The 18,461-nt window shown below is 42.2% G+C and overlaps 2 protein-coding genes across 4 annotated transcripts; one reads left to right on the top strand and one right to left on the bottom strand.

The window, feature by feature from the left end:
• Positions 1-3,941: 3,941 nt before the first annotated feature.
• ufm1 (ubiquitin-fold modifier 1) lies at positions 3,942-8,904 on the bottom strand. 2 transcript variants are annotated; one of them, XR_015090316.1, is made up of 7 exons: positions 8,748-8,904; positions 8,587-8,643; positions 7,748-7,805; positions 7,461-7,500; positions 6,064-6,096; positions 4,777-4,988; positions 3,942-4,150 (listed from the first exon to the last, which is right to left on the bottom strand). XR_015090316.1 is itself a non-coding variant. In XM_086057367.1 (6 exons), exons 1-6 carry the CDS (start codon positions 8,810-8,812, stop codon positions 4,885-4,887), a joined length of 357 nt encoding a protein of 118 aa, XP_085913493.1. In that variant the 5' UTR covers positions 8,813-8,904; the 3' UTR covers positions 4,694-4,884. The 2 variants fall into 2 exon arrangements, 1 of the variants encoding a protein (XP_085913493.1); XM_086057367.1 differs by lacking the exon at positions 3,942-4,150 and having other exon boundaries at positions 4,694-4,988.
• Positions 8,905-9,848: 944 nt separating this feature from the next.
• On the top strand, positions 9,849-18,202 carry LOC147133093 (solute carrier family 22 member 4-like). Of its 2 annotated transcripts, none has more exons than XM_086012328.1 (11): positions 9,849-10,090; positions 10,920-11,102; positions 11,469-11,572; positions 11,658-11,812; positions 14,002-14,173; positions 14,651-14,787; positions 15,548-15,638; positions 15,710-15,924; positions 16,723-16,905; positions 17,002-17,137; positions 17,672-18,202. In XM_086012328.1, the coding sequence occupies exons 1-11, from the start codon at positions 9,884-9,886 to the stop codon at positions 17,736-17,738; spliced, it is 1,650 nt and encodes a 549-aa protein (XP_085868454.1). In that variant the 5' UTR covers positions 9,849-9,883; the 3' UTR covers positions 17,739-18,202. The 2 variants fall into 2 exon arrangements, with proteins under 2 accessions (XP_085868454.1, XP_085868453.1); XM_086012327.1 differs by having other exon boundaries at positions 17,574-17,695.
• Positions 18,203-18,461: the final 259 nt, after the last annotated feature.

Consider the following 18,461-nt stretch of genomic DNA (forward strand, 5'->3'; position numbering starts at 1 on the left):
GTGGCGTCTCTTTTTCTCTTGTGAAGACGCCCAGGAGCCGAACTGTCTGGCCAGAACACATCACAGGACAAGAGGAGGAGGGGTAAATGCGTGTGCGTGTGTGTGCGTGGGGGGGGGGGGGGGTGCGTGTGTGTGTGCGTTTATTTTCACAATGATGCTGCATCACACCGGAAGTGAGCAGGTCACACTAGTCATAATGATATTCCATGTTGACTATTAAAAAAAAAAAATCAATTCTTTTAATTGTGCAAACTATACCCTAGTAAACACACACTGACACACAACTGCACGATGTAGGCTGGCGTCACACAGTCTGCAGGCTCAGATACTCCAATTACCTAATGCTTTATCACCAGGAACCCCTTCACCGCCCGCCCCCACCTCCTCTTCTTCCTCACGCCCACTCCTCGACAAAATGTAAACAAGGCAGATTCTACTTACTACTGAACTGAACGCAATGCACACAAAAGGGTCATTCATAAAAAAACACACACGCTTTCATATCAACCAAACTAATTGTGACATCTTTGTCTCATCATTATGAACTAAACCACAAGTGTCGTAAGATGCAAAAGTCCCCCAAACTAGTATTTAAACATAAAGCTTACTACTTTAAATGATTAGAATGTGAATAATAATATCCACAGAGTAATGATAATAACGCCTCACCTCCACGGTATTAGTAGTACTAAGTAGTCCAGGCGGTGTGTCGCGACACGCGACTGAAGCCAGTGAGAAGGTGTAAGTTTGCACTAGTGAGTGGGTGCACTCCAGTGGAGTGCATCCACTAATGGGGTTTCAAAATAAAAGTCATTAAAAACAGTCCTCACATTTAAATGGCGATGCATTATGGAAACATGCATTATGGGAAAAAATAGTACCCGCCACTAATTTTAAACGGATGTACGTCGGTGCAAACTTTACCTCTAAAGGTCACAGAGTGTATTTTGGGGCCATCCTTAACATTGACGCAAAATGTACCTATCCCTACATTGTGAAAATGAATCTGCAATGCTTGCTTTTTTCCCTCTTTGAAATTTATTTACGCCTCACACTAATGTGACTTTTACTGCAACTCTGCCAACCTCAAAAAGCAAACCAGTGTATATAGCTGTCTTAGTAGCCCTGTTGTGAAGGGCACACGGAACCGTTTCCGATGGTAATGTCGCGAAATTGCCGCCGCAGGTCCGAGGCGGCCTGTCCCGCCGGAGTCTGCTGAGCTCCTGCAGGCTCCAGCCGGAGCACCACACAGCAGCCACGGCGGCGTCAGACTGGCTGGAACCGCAGCGCCGGAGCTCCAGATCCCTCCGCCGCCTTCCCACCTGACAAACATGTTTGAACGTGTGGGCTTGAAGTCCATGAACGCATCACGCGTTCATTTTATGTTACATAACGTAAACAAATAAAATCCAAAGAACCGCGCATCAAAAACAGAATATATAACATTTTAAAACCACATACCGTAGGTGTTATATCCTGTGTTTGTTTAAAGTTTACTATTACCTTGAGCGGGAGGCCGGTAAGGCAGGCGGAGTGATACAGGACGACGCCGTGCTGCGGTCTGGTCCGGTTAATGACGCAAACCAGTCTGGCGACGCTCAGTCTGCAAGTTTGACATTTTCACAGTTTACAGCAACTGCCGCGGAACGTCACCCCGTCACCACGGCCAGGAGGAGGGGAAAGCATCGTGTCCCCTATTGTTTTTTTTCTTCTCTTTTTGCTCAGCGGTTAGTCTGGTGTGGCAGCGGAGCGTCCGCCGTCCTCTTTGCCGCAAAGAGGCTGCGGTCCGCCGGCCTCGGGTCGCGACTCAAGTCCGCTGTCGAGCTGGATCAAAAAGTCAGAGAAGATGGTTGACCAATTGAACCAATAGAAGTTCCATCAGTAATGATGTGGCACAGCTGATCAGCATTGCACGAATATATCTATATAAATGAAACGTGTTGTTTAATTAACTATTACATTCCTAATGATGTCTGACATTCTTTTGTACAAGTGCAACAAGTTTGTATCAACCAAAACGTTTACACATCTACTAAGAGTAGATCTTACATTCACCAGTGCATGTTAAATCAAGTTAAATGGTGGTACATGCCATAAATGTGTACGGTATATTTTTTTATTGGACAGCGGGGATGACGTTCATGAGGGATTTGAAACTGCCCCTAGAACTGTCTGTGTTTCCACCACATTTGCAGAGTTCCATAGAAACACACTCCTGTTGGTGTTAAAAGGAACAATTGGATGATCTTAACATTGGCACTTATATAGGTTTGCATGTAAAAATGACATCAGTACTAAAATGCCCCCCAAAGGCTCTGAAGTGATTTAAGGGCTTTTTTGTGATTAGATTTACGACAAATCGGCCCGCCCCCTTTTCAAGCTCGGCTTGTTATTTTTTCGGTCTCAGCGGTCTACGTCACAGAAGGGAGGCAAGCGTGGTAATATTGCTCGCTTTGTCAGTTCTGTTGTCTAAATTGGCGACCAGATCGCCACCAAAATGAAAATGCTCATTACTACTCTTGTCCACTTCAACCTGTGAAAGTATAAAAGTGTTCTGCACAATAGTTTGGATCTATTGACAGCAAACGTGAGGTCATCAGATCACCTCCACAAAATAAAAAAATACTGTGGCGATTGCTTCTCCGCTTACACAAGCTGAAGCGGACAAGAGCAAGAATGCGCACACAAACCCCGGCTATATACCCCGGTTATATTTGGACATTTAGCTACGCTAAATTTGTGTCAACTAAGGAGGCAGACGGCGGCTGGGAACGAGCAGCAGGCAGCCATCAGGCAGGCATGGATCGTTATCCCCCATGCCCCGGCTAACAGTTTCAGGCCGTTAAGACAAAAGCGTTAGCACAACAACATTAGCTCCTTTCTGACCGTCCAGCCTGCGTCAATCTTCATGTCGCAGGGTTACCTCCCAAGCAGTCACGTGCGTTGTCCCAAAATCGCTTGCAGCCACCAGCTAAGACCTCATCAAACATCGGGGCTGTCTTGAACGTGCGCATCATCGCGGAGCGGCATGTGCTTTCAGCCGAGTGTGGCCGCATTGGAACGCACCATTTCTGCTGTTACGTTCCATTGGACGGCGTGTTGTAATGTCGAAAAACTGGGGCCATTGATCATGCAAATAAATGCGCACGCTTACTCATTCCCACTTCAGTCTCTGTAAATATCCTGACTGGTGCTAAATGCCTCGCCCGTCCTAACCGTGATCAGCAAAGAAGCTTTTTTTTTTTTTTTTTGTGCTTTTTTAGCAATAAGCAGTGTGCGCTCGTCCCGTCACTTTGCTAATTTCCCCATTCTCATATAAATCAGCCACGGAGAGGTTAATCCTTTTGATATGTTGAAATGAGCATTAGTAGGGATGTCCGCATAAATTTTGGTGCCAATTGATCACCGTTTTTTTACGTTATAAGCAAAGAAAGTACAATGATTTCCAATGGAGAGTTTGGTCCCTCCGGTGACTCCGACCAAACAAGGATAGAACGGTAGGGGGCGTGGCCATTCTCCTCATTAACAAGAGGCGTTGTTCATGGAGTCACTTATTTCCTAATTTCTCCCAAATTTCTTTATAAAATGGAAAATGACAACTTTTCATTTTCCCGATCAAAAAATATATAAAATGAACTTGTTAGTGAAAACATGGCCATCGCGGCCCAACCATCCCTTTAATCTCCAAACTGTAAGTCATGTCCATGTGTATTTTTTATGGGAGTGATGGGTGTTCACGGGGGAGTTTGAAACAGTCCGAATAAATGTTTGTGTTCCGACCACATTTGCACCGGGTTCTGCAGAAATGTACACCTGTTGGTGTTTGATGGTCATAGGAAAAATCTTGAAACAGTAAAAGAGTAAAACCACAGGAGGAAGGAGGGGGCCTTCACACGGGTGCAAGATCTGCACCAGCAAAAATACTTTCCTTTTCTTTGAAACAGAATTAATCATACATTTATTAATGCAAAACAGGCTTTTGAAAAGATCTGTAGTTCATAATTTGATAAAGACATGATAATATTATGTGGGCACGGAAAATGACCAGTATGTAAAGGTCCTCTAAATATACTCACTGAGTCATTCGCCTTGACTGAGGTCCCAATTCCGGCTGAAGAAAAACAGCCTCAAAGCACGATGCTGCCACCATCTGGTTAAGTTTTGAAATGAGTGATCTTGCTCTCAATTTGTTTTGTTTTTTTATATCACAAAAACATGACATTTGTATAGGGGTGTGTCTACTTTTTTTTTTTTTTTTTATATCCACTGCAGTTCTTAGAACAAAAAACAGTTCCAATCTGCCTATGTGGTTGCATTTCAAACCCAAAAATCCTTGGATATCTCAAAAGTGACACAGCACCCAACCCATGCAGGTTCTTACTTAAAGCCTTGATAAACAGAGATTGGTCAAATGATTGGAAACATAAGTACATCTTTACCATTTTTCAATTCTCACTTTAAAAAAAATAAAAAAATCCTTGTGATTACAATGATGAATCCGAGTCACAATTGTCAGTGGGTATTACGAGCACCACTGGCTCCTGAACCTCTCAAAAGTACTACCCCACCCTTGCAGGGTCTTCTTCAGGCCCTGGTAAATTACGATGGAAGTAAGTTTTGACAACACACAAACTTTCTGGGTTGATGTTCCTGCGGTCGGAATGCGCAATGAGTTACCAAATATGGTCCAAAGTTAGTTGTCGCGCGTCATGTAAGTGCCGTTTTATTGTCATTCATAAGGCTAAAAAATGAAGAATGTTGTTTACATACACTTACTGAGAGATGCCAAGTGGGCAGCATGCGGCGTGCCATTATGAATGTAGATCTACACACAAAACACACAAGGTAGAGCAGTACATAAATAGGACGCGAGGCGAGGTGTGGTCACGGTCTCCTCGGCGGAGACGAGCGGCGTCTGTCGCCTTGTCCTCCCACTCGGTCACGAGGGATGATGCGCAACTCCGAGCCGTGCTTCAGGAACACGTTGCCTGCAAACACATGGGAGAAAAACATGAGGACGGCGCGGATGAAGCGACGGAAAAGTGCGACCTTGGTCGGGAGTCATGAGACAGCAGATTTGAGTCATCCTGTTTCTGTTTAAAATGTGACAAAACAATCGAAAAAGAAAACACAACAATGTCATCTTGTGTGGGAACTGAAACATGATTTTTTGACTTTTATGAAAATTTATATATATTTTTTCATAAAATCAAGTCATTTTAGTTTTTAATGTTTTAATAAAATGTGACATATTTTACTTTTTTACAATTTACAAATTACCAAATGTCTTGATAAAATGTATGCAATTTTAAGACTATTTTGTATGTTTTTATTAAAATAAAACACATTTCATTTGAATATTTTTTCTGATTAAAATTAGTAATTCAAAAATACACTTACATCTTAATAAACAATTATTAAAATGTTCAATGTATTTTGCATTAAAATACGAACATTTAATTAGAATAATATTTTATTACAATACCTATTCAAAAACATGAATACTACTGCGTATTAAATTAAAATTACAGCCTTGTATGACTTATTTAGTTATTTGTAATTAAAAAGAAAAACATCTGTAGTTTTTTTACATACATATAGTTTTTTCAAATAATGTAGACATTTCTTTTAGTTGAAATATTTGTATTAAAATGTAACATTCCAGTGATTTCATTTTCATTCCAATGTACTTACTACTTTTGAAGATAATTGCTTTTAGAATTATGTCAAATTTTTGGGAACACTCTGTATTTTTAAAATGTACTTGCTCTATTGCACTGCACAAAAAATAATAATTTGGTCAAATTGAACAAAAATTAACGATGTATTAATTTGTAAAAACAATTTTGTAAACCGTGCATACATGGCCGGTGAGTGATTAGAACATCCGCCTCATAGTTCTGACGTATGGGTTCAAATCTGGAATCCTGTGTGAGTTTTCTACTCGCACGTCCTCCCACATGCCAAAAACAAGCATGCTGAGTTGGTCGAGGACCAATACTATTTGTGAGTAGCAGTGAGGAGCGTATAATTGGCAAATCAACAGTAGGTATCACGGCTCACCTGCTGTCTGCGCAGGGTTGATTCCTATTCCGTCTGCAAGGAGAAAATGTTGTGTGTTAATTAAAAAAATACTGTCATGAAAACACGGAGTAAGATTACAGACACAATGAACAATGCCGCCGTGATTTTGTTAGGCTGGGTACAAAAAATAAACGCTAAGCTGGTAACACTCAATGGAAGCGGACATATCAGAGCAGTATGCACAAATTGCACAGACTGTGCAAAACATTACACTGTGGAACATAAAACTCAACTATTACTGTTCCATTTAGAGAGCCAGAAAAGAGCCAGAGCTTGAAGGTCCCCCGTACAGTACGGTCTCCTGTTTGGGAACATTCTGGCTTTACTGTTAAAATAAAAGGTACGTGGATAAATCCGAAAGTTGTGTGCCGACATTGCTACATGAAATCGGCGGTTATGTTGCAGGTAGCACGTCTAACATGCACGGCATCATCCGACTGTCAATGTTTCTTAGACGAGGAAACGAGCAGTCTTTTTAGCCAAAAACGTCAAACTTAAAGAGGAAGTCAACGTCTTAATATAGTTAGCAATATTTGTAACTGTTATTGTATGTATTTTTTTTTCCCATCAGAAAAAGTGTATACATGTACTGTATTGACAACTTGTCTTTAACTTCAACACTTAGATAGTGTCTAAATAATTTACAAAATTAAGACAGCTTTATTGTTAGTGTATTTTTTATTCTGGTGTAATTTCTTAGAATATCACCCGAATGGGGCGGCACGGTGGTCGACTGGTTAGCACGTCCGCCTCACAGTTCAGAGGTCGTGGGTTCGATCCCGGCTCCGGCCTCCCTGTGTGGAGTTTGCATGTTCTCCCCGTGCCTGCGTGGGTTTTCTCCGGGCACTCCGGTTTCCTCCCACATTCCAAAAACATGCATGGTAAGTTGATTGGAGACTCTAAATTGCCCCTAGGTGTGATTGTGAGTGCGGATGTTTGTCTCTGTGTGCCCTGCGATTGGGTGGCAACCGGTTCAGGGTGTCCCCCGCCTACTGCCCAAAGACAGCTGGGATAGGCTCCAGCATGCCCCGCGACCCTTGTGAGGAGAAGCGGTACAGATAATGGATGGATGGATGGATCACCCGAATGGTTCACCTTTATTTTTTCTAAAAAATGTACCGTTTACTTGTCATCTTTTCAGAATAAACATATTTAAAAAACAAAAAAAATCTGTTGTTTTGCACGGTGGGCGACTGGTTAGCACGTCCGCCTCACAGTTCAGAGGTCGTGGGTTCGATCCCGGCCCCGGCTGCCCTGTGTGGAGTTTGCATGTTCTCCCCGTGCCGGCGTGGGTTTTCTCCGGGTACTCCAGTTTCCTCCCACATTCCAAAAACATGCATGGTAAATATATACATCAGATTGTGACAACAACTCACCATTGGTGATGATGGCGCTGGTGGCTGATGGCACTTTGAACTGTACACAAAGTCAAGTAGAAATGTGTGTGGGGGGGAAAACTAGATAGACACACCATATTTTTTAAATATAGTTTTACCCATGTTACACACTGTAAACATATTTATGTTACTAAAACACACTTTTGGCAATATCAGTAAAAAATACCAATGTGTATACTAAAAATTGTGTGGTTTGTTTTTCTGAAGAGCAACGGCTAGAGGGGTTGAAAATTTTTAAATTGTCATTGTTGCTAGCAGTGTCTTACCTCCTCAGCGGCGAACTTCAAAACTGCTGTGAACGGCGTGCTCTCTGGGACACTTAATCTATTTGAAAATGATATATATCACATTACAATACTCTAAAGCTATACTGATTTTGTTTGAAGTTAGGAGGTTACGGAACAGATTCATTCAACTGATTAATTTTGTAAACAAATGTCATTCACTGTGTAGAGCAGTGTTTTTCAAACTTTTTGGAGTCAAGGCACATTTATTTCATTGAAAAAAACCCGCGGCACACCACCAGCTGAAATTGTGAAGAAAAAAAAAAGTTTATTTTAACAATATAGGTGATATATTGTTTATATAAGCATTTTTTTTAACATTGAAGAATGACGTTATATTATAACATATTGAATAGGAATTAAATAAACACAAAGAAAAACATATTTTATAATGTCTCCTATTGATACTCAGTGTGAAACATGGGCCTGTTTGGATAAACATGCGTCACTAATTCGCACGTCACTAAAGAAAGAAAGAAAGAAAAAAAAGACAATTACCTAGACAATTACCACAGAGTTTGAAAAACACTGGTCTAGAGTACCTGCCCACATGTCAAATTTCAACAATTTATTTTTTACTATAACCTAGCAAGAATATGTAGTTGTATTTGTACAGAGTACTTTTGCCACCTTTTGTGACTGGCATATGCTAGCACTAAAAGCTGTGCTGAAAGCGACGAGCCGCTCATATATAAACTCAAACAACGTCCTCGGAATAAAACAAGTAGAGGAATGAGACTCAAATTTAGAAGATAATTGGTTGAAGTAACATTTCGGATCGTTTTTAACCGCTGGGCTGTCATTGAGTGTAGAGTACTCACACTTTAAAAGGGAGCCGGGGGTCCGACGTCAGCGTGATTTTAAACGTTACTTTAGACCTGGACAAGCGGACAATAATAATACGGAAGTTCACTTCAGCTTTGAACGGGTATTTTGTTAAATATGCAGACGGAACGTCACAGGTAAAAGAGTAAAAACTTACATTTTACAGGCGAGGCTGCCTAACTTGTGATGTTTACGCACCACCGGAAGTCCGGAAGGACCCATAAGTACACGTCATCGATTTAGATCGATTTTGGATCATAACTATGCGCCTTTCCTGATTGACAGTAATTAAACGTATCAACGTATTAACGTAATAAAAAAAATAGATTACGTACACGTGCCGAAACAGATAAAAGTGCAAGGTGGTTAATAGGTCCTTTCGAAACAGGCATTCTTGTAGGCCTACTAACATTTACCGTAAATGCCAACACTGATGCGCACGGACATAAAGACGCCGACAGCCAATCATGTTTTGTGTGTAATTTGCTTTTTATTTTGACACACTGATTTCAGGTGCGTTGTAAGATGGAGACACCTAAAACAATCTGTTTCTTGAGGGCCGGTATCCTGCCTGTTTTCCATCTCTCCCTTCTGCAACACACCTGATTCAAATGATCATATAATCAGCATGGTCTGCAGAAGCTGGATCATGGTCTGCAGAAGCTGGATAATGATCCTGATCATTTGAATCAGGTGGGTTGCACCAAGGTGACATACAAAACATGCAGGTCCTCCAGGGCCGGAATTGCCCACCCCTGGTATAGGGGCTCTCTCAAAGCTCCGTCTGGGGTTTTTACAGAGATCCGTACCTCATGCTGCAATCGAGGAAGGTGGGAAATCGACCAATTTCCCCACTCGGATTGTCCAATTCTGAACTCAAAGCGTTCGAGCAAGGCGAATGTAAACAACAAAGATAAATGATAATTTGTTTCTTGTTCTAGTTCATCACAAGACATTTTGACCTCCAGAAAATCACAAGTAAACAAAGGAATGTCTTATCTTCAAAGCATTTAAAATTGATTTCACCAAAGAACTTCATGCAGGGGGATATCGGCATAACTTCACCGCTTATTGTGTTGTATTCGCCTGGCATTGTTTGTTTGATCCAAATTTGCACCATTTCGATATGACTCCTACAGTAATTAATGCTGTGATGTGCAATTTGTTCAATAAAGCATTATTTAAAAAAAAAAAAAAAAAAAACCCAGCAAATAAACCCTGGAGGCCCCAGCTAGTTTGAGCATTGCCACGTTGCGCTTTATCAGCTTTGGGTAGTTCGCGCGGACACGGGCCATGCAGCACTATGATAGCAGCGTGGCCTTCCTGGGAACGTGGGGTCGCTTCCAGTTAATGATTTTCTTCCTACTCTGCTCCACCATCTTGCCAAACGGGTCGGGCTCCTTCTCGCTTGTGTTTATCACCGACACACCACAGCATCAATGCTGGATCCCCAATGCCAACCTCAGCCAGGAGTGGCGAGATGCTGCCGTCCCTCTTGAGGTAAATTACTGCTTTAGTCATCTCTAAGCATTCATGAAACAACAACAAAATCAGAACACTTAAAGTTGAAAAAAGGCCCAACTGTAACTGATTTTGACACAGTTTTGGTATGTGAATGGTCATATCAGGGAATTCACATAACATTTGTTTTCAAGGAGTATATGGCACCTGTTTTATGAATGCTTATCTCTCAGCATTCACACAAGCAGGAATTTATTGTATTTTTGACACACACACGGTCAGTCCATGCTATATCACTCCAAATAACAGAAAAGTTTAACCAAGCAGATTTTGATTTTCATGAAACTTTGTGGACTTGTTTATAGTGATGGCACAACACTAAATCTCAAAGTTGAGGACAATTGGAGCAGAGGTTTGGGAGCTACGGCCCCCCGAATTTTCGGAAAAAAATGGCATGGCCCCTTTCCTTTGAACCCTCATATCTGAGGGACAGCCTTTAAAAAACAGGCATTGTTGATAAGGGAATTCAATAAAGAGTCCAAATTTGCAATTTAGAAAGCATTTATTAAAAAAACCCAAACATTTTACTTTAAGGAAGTAATGATGCTGACTTTTAACTTGTGATGTTATGAATGTTGACCTCAGGCAGAAGAATGACCAGAATGACATGAACTCTTAGTCATGTATGAATCCTAATCCCTGAGCAGTTTGCCTGATGTCGTTTCGGATACAGAAAAGAAGTAGTGATATTCATTTTTCACAACAAGCCAAATTGCTGTCATTCATTCATTATCCATACCGCTTCTCCTCACATTGCTGTCAGTATTCACAAAAAAGTGTCTTGAGGTTTTCATGTGTATGCCTTGAGGTGGTGGACGGGGAGCTGCAGCCGAGCCAATGCCGCCGCTACCGGTTAGACTTGCTCCGTAACCTCTCAGCCAGTGGGCTGCTGCCAGGGCATGACGTCAATCTGAGCACTCTGGAACAGGAGGACTGCACAGACGGCTGGGTCTATGGCACTGATGTCTACCAGTCCACTGTGGTTTCCCAGGTGTTTTTTTTTTTTTTTTGCATAAAATGATTTTTGTTCAGATATATAAACCCTCAACATGTTGAAACTTTTGTAGTTCATCATGGTCTGTTCAGTTATGTGCTCTTGCATTGGCTGGGTATTTTTTTTTCTTTAAAAGTATATGTGTGTGTATATATATATAGATTAAATAATAAGGGCCCCAGGATTGAACCCTGACCTATTTGAAAACTTTTGTTAATATCGAAAATTTGATTTTTATGAATTTCTATTTTCAAGCCATATCGCCCAGTCTTACATTGCACCATCAAAGTGAATGGGGGTATCTTAATACCTGCTGACTTTAAGGACTTGGCATGGTTGACGCTGTCAATTATGCACTTCCAGTTCGACTTGGTGTGCAGTCAGCGTTGGAAGCAACCCTTGACCGCCACCATTTTTTTCCTGGGAGTCCTGGTGGGATCCTTTTTTTCCGGAGTGCTTGCTGACAGGTACCTACTAGGGATCAAGAATTCACAGGAACTAGGTACTAGATGACGGTTTGCAACTGAGTGTTATTTGGTTTATTTTTTCCAGATTTGGCCGCAAGCCGGTGCTCTTCGCCACTATGATCATTCAGGCCGTGTTCTCAGCGGCAGAGATTGCAGCTTCGTCCTGGGAGGTGTTCTGCTTGCTTCTCTTCTGCAACGGCCTTGGCAATATCTCCAACTATATATCCTGTTATGTGCTGGGTATGTTTTTTTCTTAGAGCGCAGTTTAGCGATGGGAATTGAAAACCGGTTCTTGAGTTGAAGCGGTTCCCAACGTTTCAATTCCTTGGCATCGTTTGCCGTTTTTGTATCAATTCCAGTCGGGACCAATCACCACGCGACGTTATTGTTTGCATTAGCATAACAGTGATGTTATCAGAGATTCTGATGTGGGGATGCTAATGCCAGCATAGTGTGAAAGTTGCCAAACCAGTTTTGAAGCAGGTAAGAGTGTGGCCAGAGAGGCCCTACTCTGCTCTTCAAGACTGCTTTGATACAACAGACTGGGAAATGTTCAAACAGACAGCAATGATAACCGCAATAATAATAACAATACTAGTACCACCCTACGACAATCATTTGCTTCCCAGAACAAGTGTACAAGTGTGTCACCTGTGAAAGCAGATTCTCAGGGCATCCATGGATGTTTGAGGCATCATGGCTGGTCTGGAACGATGTTAATGTGGTTTCTAGTACTGGCGAATCAAAAACAACTTGTGACTTATAGTAAATGGCTAACGACTGCTTTGCTACTGTTTTCGAGAAGCAAAACTATTTGTGAACATGTTAGCAATGTTTTCTGAACCCTGACAAAAACAAACATTTGCTACCCTGCAAGCACTTGCCGATCACTGAGATATGGCCTTTAGGCTACTCGGTCATGGCTATCCCTGGCTAAAATGGTCAACAAAGTAATGTAGTTGACTATCTATGCGCCAGGTAAAAAAAAAAAAAAAGAAAAAGAAAAATCAAGATGTGTGGATACGGCTGAAGTCATTTGGGGCTTTTGTTTTCTTCACCTCATTATTGTTATTTTTACCAGGTTTTGTCTATGTGTTTGCGAGCAACAGTCTAATGATGGGTAGGCTGCTACCCAAACAAACATGGGTTGGGCTTCCCCCCAAACAAATGGTCAATGAAGTGTAGTCTGCTTGCAATACCAGAGAGCAACCATCGCCCGTGTGGCTTCGTGTTGATGTGGATAACTTGCAGAATTTGAGGAGAGAGGGAGAGGGGGTGGAATTGCATTGCAAAACACAGGTTAATAATCTTTAACATAACAATAGCTCGGTTTATCACCCGACACACCCCTCCCTTCCTGGTCAAATGACCAGGTCTGCGAGTTCGAGGTAGGTTGAAAAACCATGGGACTCCTTGTGTTAAAATCGGGTTCAAATTCCTTTGATTTTTGCTATGTTTTTAGATGGGGAAAAGCTGCTGATGTTATCGATTTATTGTGGCTGTTAAAATTCAGGTCTGAGTCCTATGTTTACCCTAGGTTTCTAACTTGAGTAATACATTTTAGAGCAAGACAGTCTCAATGTGATGGACAATGATTTAATTTTGTCAGAGTTTTGCTGGATAAAATTGATTTACATCCACAGAGACACAGCCAAAGCGAATCTACAAGTGTATGTTCATCCACCGTCAGTGACATGTAGATCTGAGTGTCATCTGCATAGGGCACTTGATTGCTGCATATTAACAGCGTGTATAGATTAAACAATAGGAGTGTGAGGATTGACACCTGGGGAATCCCACAGGTCATGGCCATTTGGTCTGAGACACAGTTACTAATTTCAACAAAATACATCCTGTCCTCAAGATAGGACTCGAACCAGTTCAGACTAGCACCAAATATTATAGCCCAGTTTTTTAACCTTTGTTAAAAGATCACATGGTTGTCTGTGTCAAAGGCAGCACTCGGGTCAAGCAGAACTAAGACTGAGACTTGTCCGGCCTGTGTTCAGACGAATATCATTTGTCAGCTTGATCAGAGTTTTCAACTTTTCTCAGTGTTGTGGTGAGGGCTAAAGCCTCTTGGAAAGTATCAAAACCATTGTTAGACATGACAAAGCCAATGAGATGATGGTATACTTAACTTTTTATAGGACTACTTTAACGAAGAATGTCAGGTTTGATATGAACCGGTACTTGTTCTGTACTGTGGCATCAAGACTGGTCTAGAGGCTTAATGACAGCAGTGTTAAGGCCATTGGAAATGTTCCTGTCTGGTGACAAAATGACTAGATGAACAAGTTGTGATCACAAACTGCTCAGCACAGACTTTAAAAATCTCAAAATCCTGAAGGCGAAATGCACCCATGGAGGTTTCAGAACCCCTGCTTTACACTACAGGAAATTCGAATAAGTTGTTTTTGCCGGCACAGGCACAGAAATCCTCACGGGCAACGCTCGGGTGGCTTACTCATCGATGGGCGTGTGTCTGGGCTTCGCCTTTGGATACATGACGCTGCCGCTCTTGGCCTACTTCCTCCGGAGTTGGAAGACGCTGCTGCTGGCCATTGCACTGCCCGGCCTCTTCTACATCCCCCTGTGGTGGTAGGCACATGGATATTATATGGACAACAATGGCTTGCTATCTACACTCTAAATTGCCCCTAGGTGTGATTGTGAGTGCGGATGTTTGTTTGTCTCTGTGTGGCCTGTGATTGGCTGGCAACCAATTCAGGGTGTCCCTCGCCTACTACCCGATGACAGCTGGGATAGGCTCCAGCGCGCCCGCGACCCTTGTGAGGATAAGCGGTATAGATAATGGATGGATGGATGGACTTGCTGTCTTGTTATTTTAAGACTACAGAGGAGGCAAAAGTGCTGATTATATGGAAAGCAATTGCATTTATTGCTGTCCTTGATATTCAGCTTAAGGTCCAAGTACTAGTACTTTGTTATCACTAGTAAGAGAGCAATAAAGCCAATTACAGGAAAGGAGACCGTTTTGACAAAGTAAGGACTACAAAGTACAGATGTCATAAAAAGTCATTTGAAGAATAAATACTAAAGTAAAGTGTGTGACAGGATCCTCCCAGAGTCTCCCATGTGGCTGCTGTCTCAGGGCCGAGTGATGGAGGCCGAGGCCATCATCAAAAAAGCTGCCAAGATGAACCGAGTGGTCGCACCGGAGAAGATCTTCAATGAATCCATGTTGCATGCAAGTTGGACTTTTGTGTCTGTGCACTTGATGGACACTTCATTACTGCCACCAATATGAACGTTGTATGAAAAAAAAGTCCTGAATGTGTCCAAATAACTGAGCTGAGCAGTTGAACGCTGCTAGCGGTACCATAGGGGGTAGAGTTGCTAACTGCTAATCAGGCTAAGAGCTAGCAGCTATCAAGGAACTTCAAGCAGGAGAGAAACTTCCAACCCCAAAAAGAAAAATGTTGCGTGGTTGAAAGATGCTAGCTGCATGTGGATGATTTGCTAGTAGCTGAAATGGTGTCTAATTAAGGCCTTCATTTTAGAAAATGTTGTGGCCACTGAGTGTAGAAGCTGCCAATTTCATTTTCTACCATTACGGAATCGCGCGAGATTGGGATTAAATTTTATCTTTAATCATGGGATTGGGATGGTACAGGATAAAAAGTTTATGGGAGCAGGAGAGTCCATGAGGAAGCGGGGCAACTGTTTTTTTTTGGTTTATTTTTTTATGTAACTGACCTCCAAAATGGGTGCAGTACAGGAGTGGGAGTCATTCTGACGGTAGCAGGATGGGATGGGAAGTTGTTTTCACAGGGATGGGACGGGGCAGAATTTAATTTTCTTTTTTTTTTACCATGGTCCGGGACAGGATTTTTTTTTATGCGAGGGGGCTGGGAGTGAAAATCCACTCCTGTGTCACTCTATAGTGTACAATACACGCTTGTTAGCAGGGCGGTTGGTTGAATGCTAACAATTGTTGTACATTGTAGGCAGATGAGGAGAGGCCAGTGGAGCGCTACACTGTTCTGGACCTGGTGAGGAAAAGAAGCAATGCCATGACGACCGTCCTCATGTGCTGGGTATGGTGAGTTCACAGCCATCAGAAAAGAACGACCACCACAACCACACATTGACGGCGCCCTCTCTCGTTGGCAGGTTCACGCTGAGCGTCTGCTACTATGGCTTGTCTCTAAACACGTCGCAGCTCCACTCTGATCCGTATATCAGCTGCTTCCTGTCTGCCGTGGTGGAGGTGCCGGCGTACATGAGCTGCAGTCTAGCCATCCGATACTTCCCGCGACGCCTCGCCATAGTGGCCGTCTTCCTCACCGTGGGCCTGGCGCTATTCTCCATTCAGCTGGTGCCTCAGAGTGAGCAGCACATCTAAGCTCAAATAGTTGAGCTCAAAACCAGAACAGGAAAGAGGCATAACTGAAAAGCAGTAGGGCTCCCTCTATCAGCCATTTTGTGCAGGGGCACCGTTCAAAACCAGTAGCGCACCTTCAGCCATCTAGCGTTGTTCTCCTGCAACCACTTTATGGAAAGGCGTAGTTAAGAACCAGTATTGCTCCCACAGCTCTTAGTTCAAAAGCAGTAGGGCTCGGTCACCCACCCTACCAGCTGAACCAAAGTGACCCAGGAAGACCAACATGTTGTGGTCCTGCTGGTAACTGGTGACACCAGCAAGACCAGCTAGCCACCAGCTATCACCAGCCCCTGGCAGGGCCCCAGCAACAGGCTGGCCTGGGCGGCTGTGGCTGAGTTCGTAGAGCGGGTTTCCCAGTGACCAAAGGTTCGGTTGTTTGAATCTTGGCTGTTTTGTTTTGCTTTTCCTGCTGTTCTTGCTGGCAACACCAGCAACACCAGCACGAAAACACAAGAAAACCGTGATGGTCTATGCTGGTTGTTTTTTGTGATTTTTTTAGCGGGGCAGCCATTCTGTTTTTGGCCATCTGGTGCTGGGGTATAGTTAAAATCTAGTAAGGCTCCTTCAGCCATCTTGTGTCTTGATTAAAACAACTCCCTAATTCATCTTGCACTGAGGCGTAGTTCAAAACCTGTTGTGGTTCTTCCGCCATCTTAAGTAGGGCTCCCTCAGCCATTTTGTGCCAAGTTGTACTTACGAACCAGTACAGTTCTTGGACTGCTATCCTTGGCCTTCCCCTCAGGTATCCTTGGCCTGGCTGTAGCCCTTGAGATCTTGGGTAAGTTTGGCGCCACGGCGGGAACATCGCTGCTGTTCGCCTTCACGGCTGAGCTGTACCCGACGGGCCTGAGGAACACGGCGTCTGGGATCTGTGTAATGGTGTCGCGAACAGGAAGCTGCATTGCACCCTTTGTTATACAGCTGAGTAAGCACTTTTTGGGGGAGGAGTTCCAAAGTGTTTACTGTGACTTTGGCGTTTTGACTATGATTTTGTGACCACTTTCATGTTGGTACGGCACAGACATCTACTTCAAGTATCTGCCGTACATCACCTTGGGCACTCTGGCCATGCTGTCGGTCCTGGCCACACTGTTCCTGCCGGAGAGTTTTAAGCAACCACTTCCCGAGACTCTTCAACAGATGCAAAAGAGGAAAAGGTGGGTTTTTTTGTGTGTTATTTGGTACCGAAAGGGGTCAAATCGACATCCACCAGTGTCTGTTTGAATGTGTAAAGGGAGCTTCACAATTAAAAAAAAAAAATCTTTTAAGTGGATCCATACATACATTAATTATCAGGGTTAGGGTTTGTTTGGTGAACAGTGTGTGTGATATTTCCTCTAAATAGGACACATAATTCCAGGTCTTTTATGTAACACATATTATCTAAACTATGTATAACATAAGGAACAAATAGGGGCTCATGACAACGGGACAATATATGGATAATGACCACAGAACCTGAAGTATAAAGTGTAAACAGCAAAAACATGGTGATGGATGTTATGTTGGCAGCTGAGATTGCAAAAAGGGTTCACGTCAAATGCAAAATGTTCACTTCGCATGTTTCTGATAATGCGATGCGAACTCACTCAGAGGTTACCTTGGCACAACTGACCTCCTTCCTCGTGCTCTTCTGCTACGTCTTTCCTCGTTCCTCGAATGACCCTCCATGTTGGTTTTCCCGCCTGCAGCGTTACCTGCCCGCGCATCCTCAGACAAAAGACCTCCACATCCACGGTCATTGAAAACGTACTGTGAATCACAGTGTGGATTTGACTGACAAATTGTAGAACTGCATTGTGTGATATGTCATAATGATTTGTACGTAGATGGTAGGCATTTATTTTGTTACTTTGTTTGAATCTAAAGAAAAAAAGCTGTGTACTATTGTTCATTTATATGTTTTGTTGGGAAAATTTCACATCCATAAATGTAAATTTCTAAATTCTACCCCGTTGTTTAATTTATTTTTGATTGACGTAGATAATTGTTTTAAGTCTCTTGATCTAATAAATAATAAATGTAAATCAATAATTACTTTACACGCAGAAATGTTTAAAGAGTAACTCACGGATATCCCTGTTTTGAAAGGTGAATTTATTTTATTTTGTTGTAATTCTTATTTGTTTTAATGTAAAATTCTATTTTTGATAGTATTGTATACATATTCAAAGATGTTAATTGTATTGCCTGACTACTATCTTGTACTTTGTTGTCTATATTTGTTAAATAAAAATAAATAAATAAATAAAGGTAGTTATTTTGCAATGGATAACAACTTGTGTTTTATTTATGCATATAGAAGAATAAAATAAAAAAATAAAAATCATGTTAAAATAAAGACAGGTTAGTATTTATAGTTTGAGTGATTTCTATTAGAAAGAATGTGTGTGTGTGTGTGTGTGTTGCGTGTGTCTTTAGACATTGTTCTAGCAGCACCTAGGAGGAGAAAAAGAGAGTGACACCCGAAAAGAAACGTAA

The sequence above is a fragment of the Filicampus tigris genome, chromosome 17, assembly GCF_054856515.1.
Source record: "Filicampus tigris isolate MCC_2025a chromosome 17, RoL_Ftig_1.0, whole genome shotgun sequence".
In the NCBI taxonomy this organism is placed as follows: domain Eukaryota; kingdom Metazoa; phylum Chordata; class Actinopteri; order Syngnathiformes; family Syngnathidae; genus Filicampus; species Filicampus tigris.

Excerpts from the sequence above, each read along its gene's own strand:
- ufm1 (XM_086057367.1), bottom strand. The coding sequence starts at position 8,812 with ATGGGTCCTTCCGGACTTCCGGTGGTGCGTAAACATCACAAGTTAGGC. Across the intron at positions 7,501-7,747 it reads TGAAGTTCGCCGCTGAGGAG|TTCAAAGTGCCATCAGCCAC; the intron begins GTAAGACACTGC and ends CTTTGTGTACAG. Across the intron at positions 4,989-6,063 it reads CAACCCTGCGCAGACAGCAG|GCAACGTGTTCCTGAAGCAC; the intron begins GTGAGCCGTGAT and ends ATGTGTTTGCAG.
- LOC147133093 (XM_086012327.1), top strand. The coding sequence starts at position 9,884 with ATGCAGCACTATGATAGCAGCGTGGCCTTCCTGGGAACGTGGGGTCGC. Across the intron at positions 14,174-14,650 it reads TTCTACATCCCCCTGTGGTG|GATCCTCCCAGAGTCTCCCA; the intron begins GTAGGCACATGG and ends AGTGTGTGACAG. Across the intron at positions 17,138-17,573 it reads CAGATGCAAAAGAGGAAAAG|AGGTTACCTTGGCACAACTG; the intron begins GTGGGTTTTTTT and ends GAACTCACTCAG.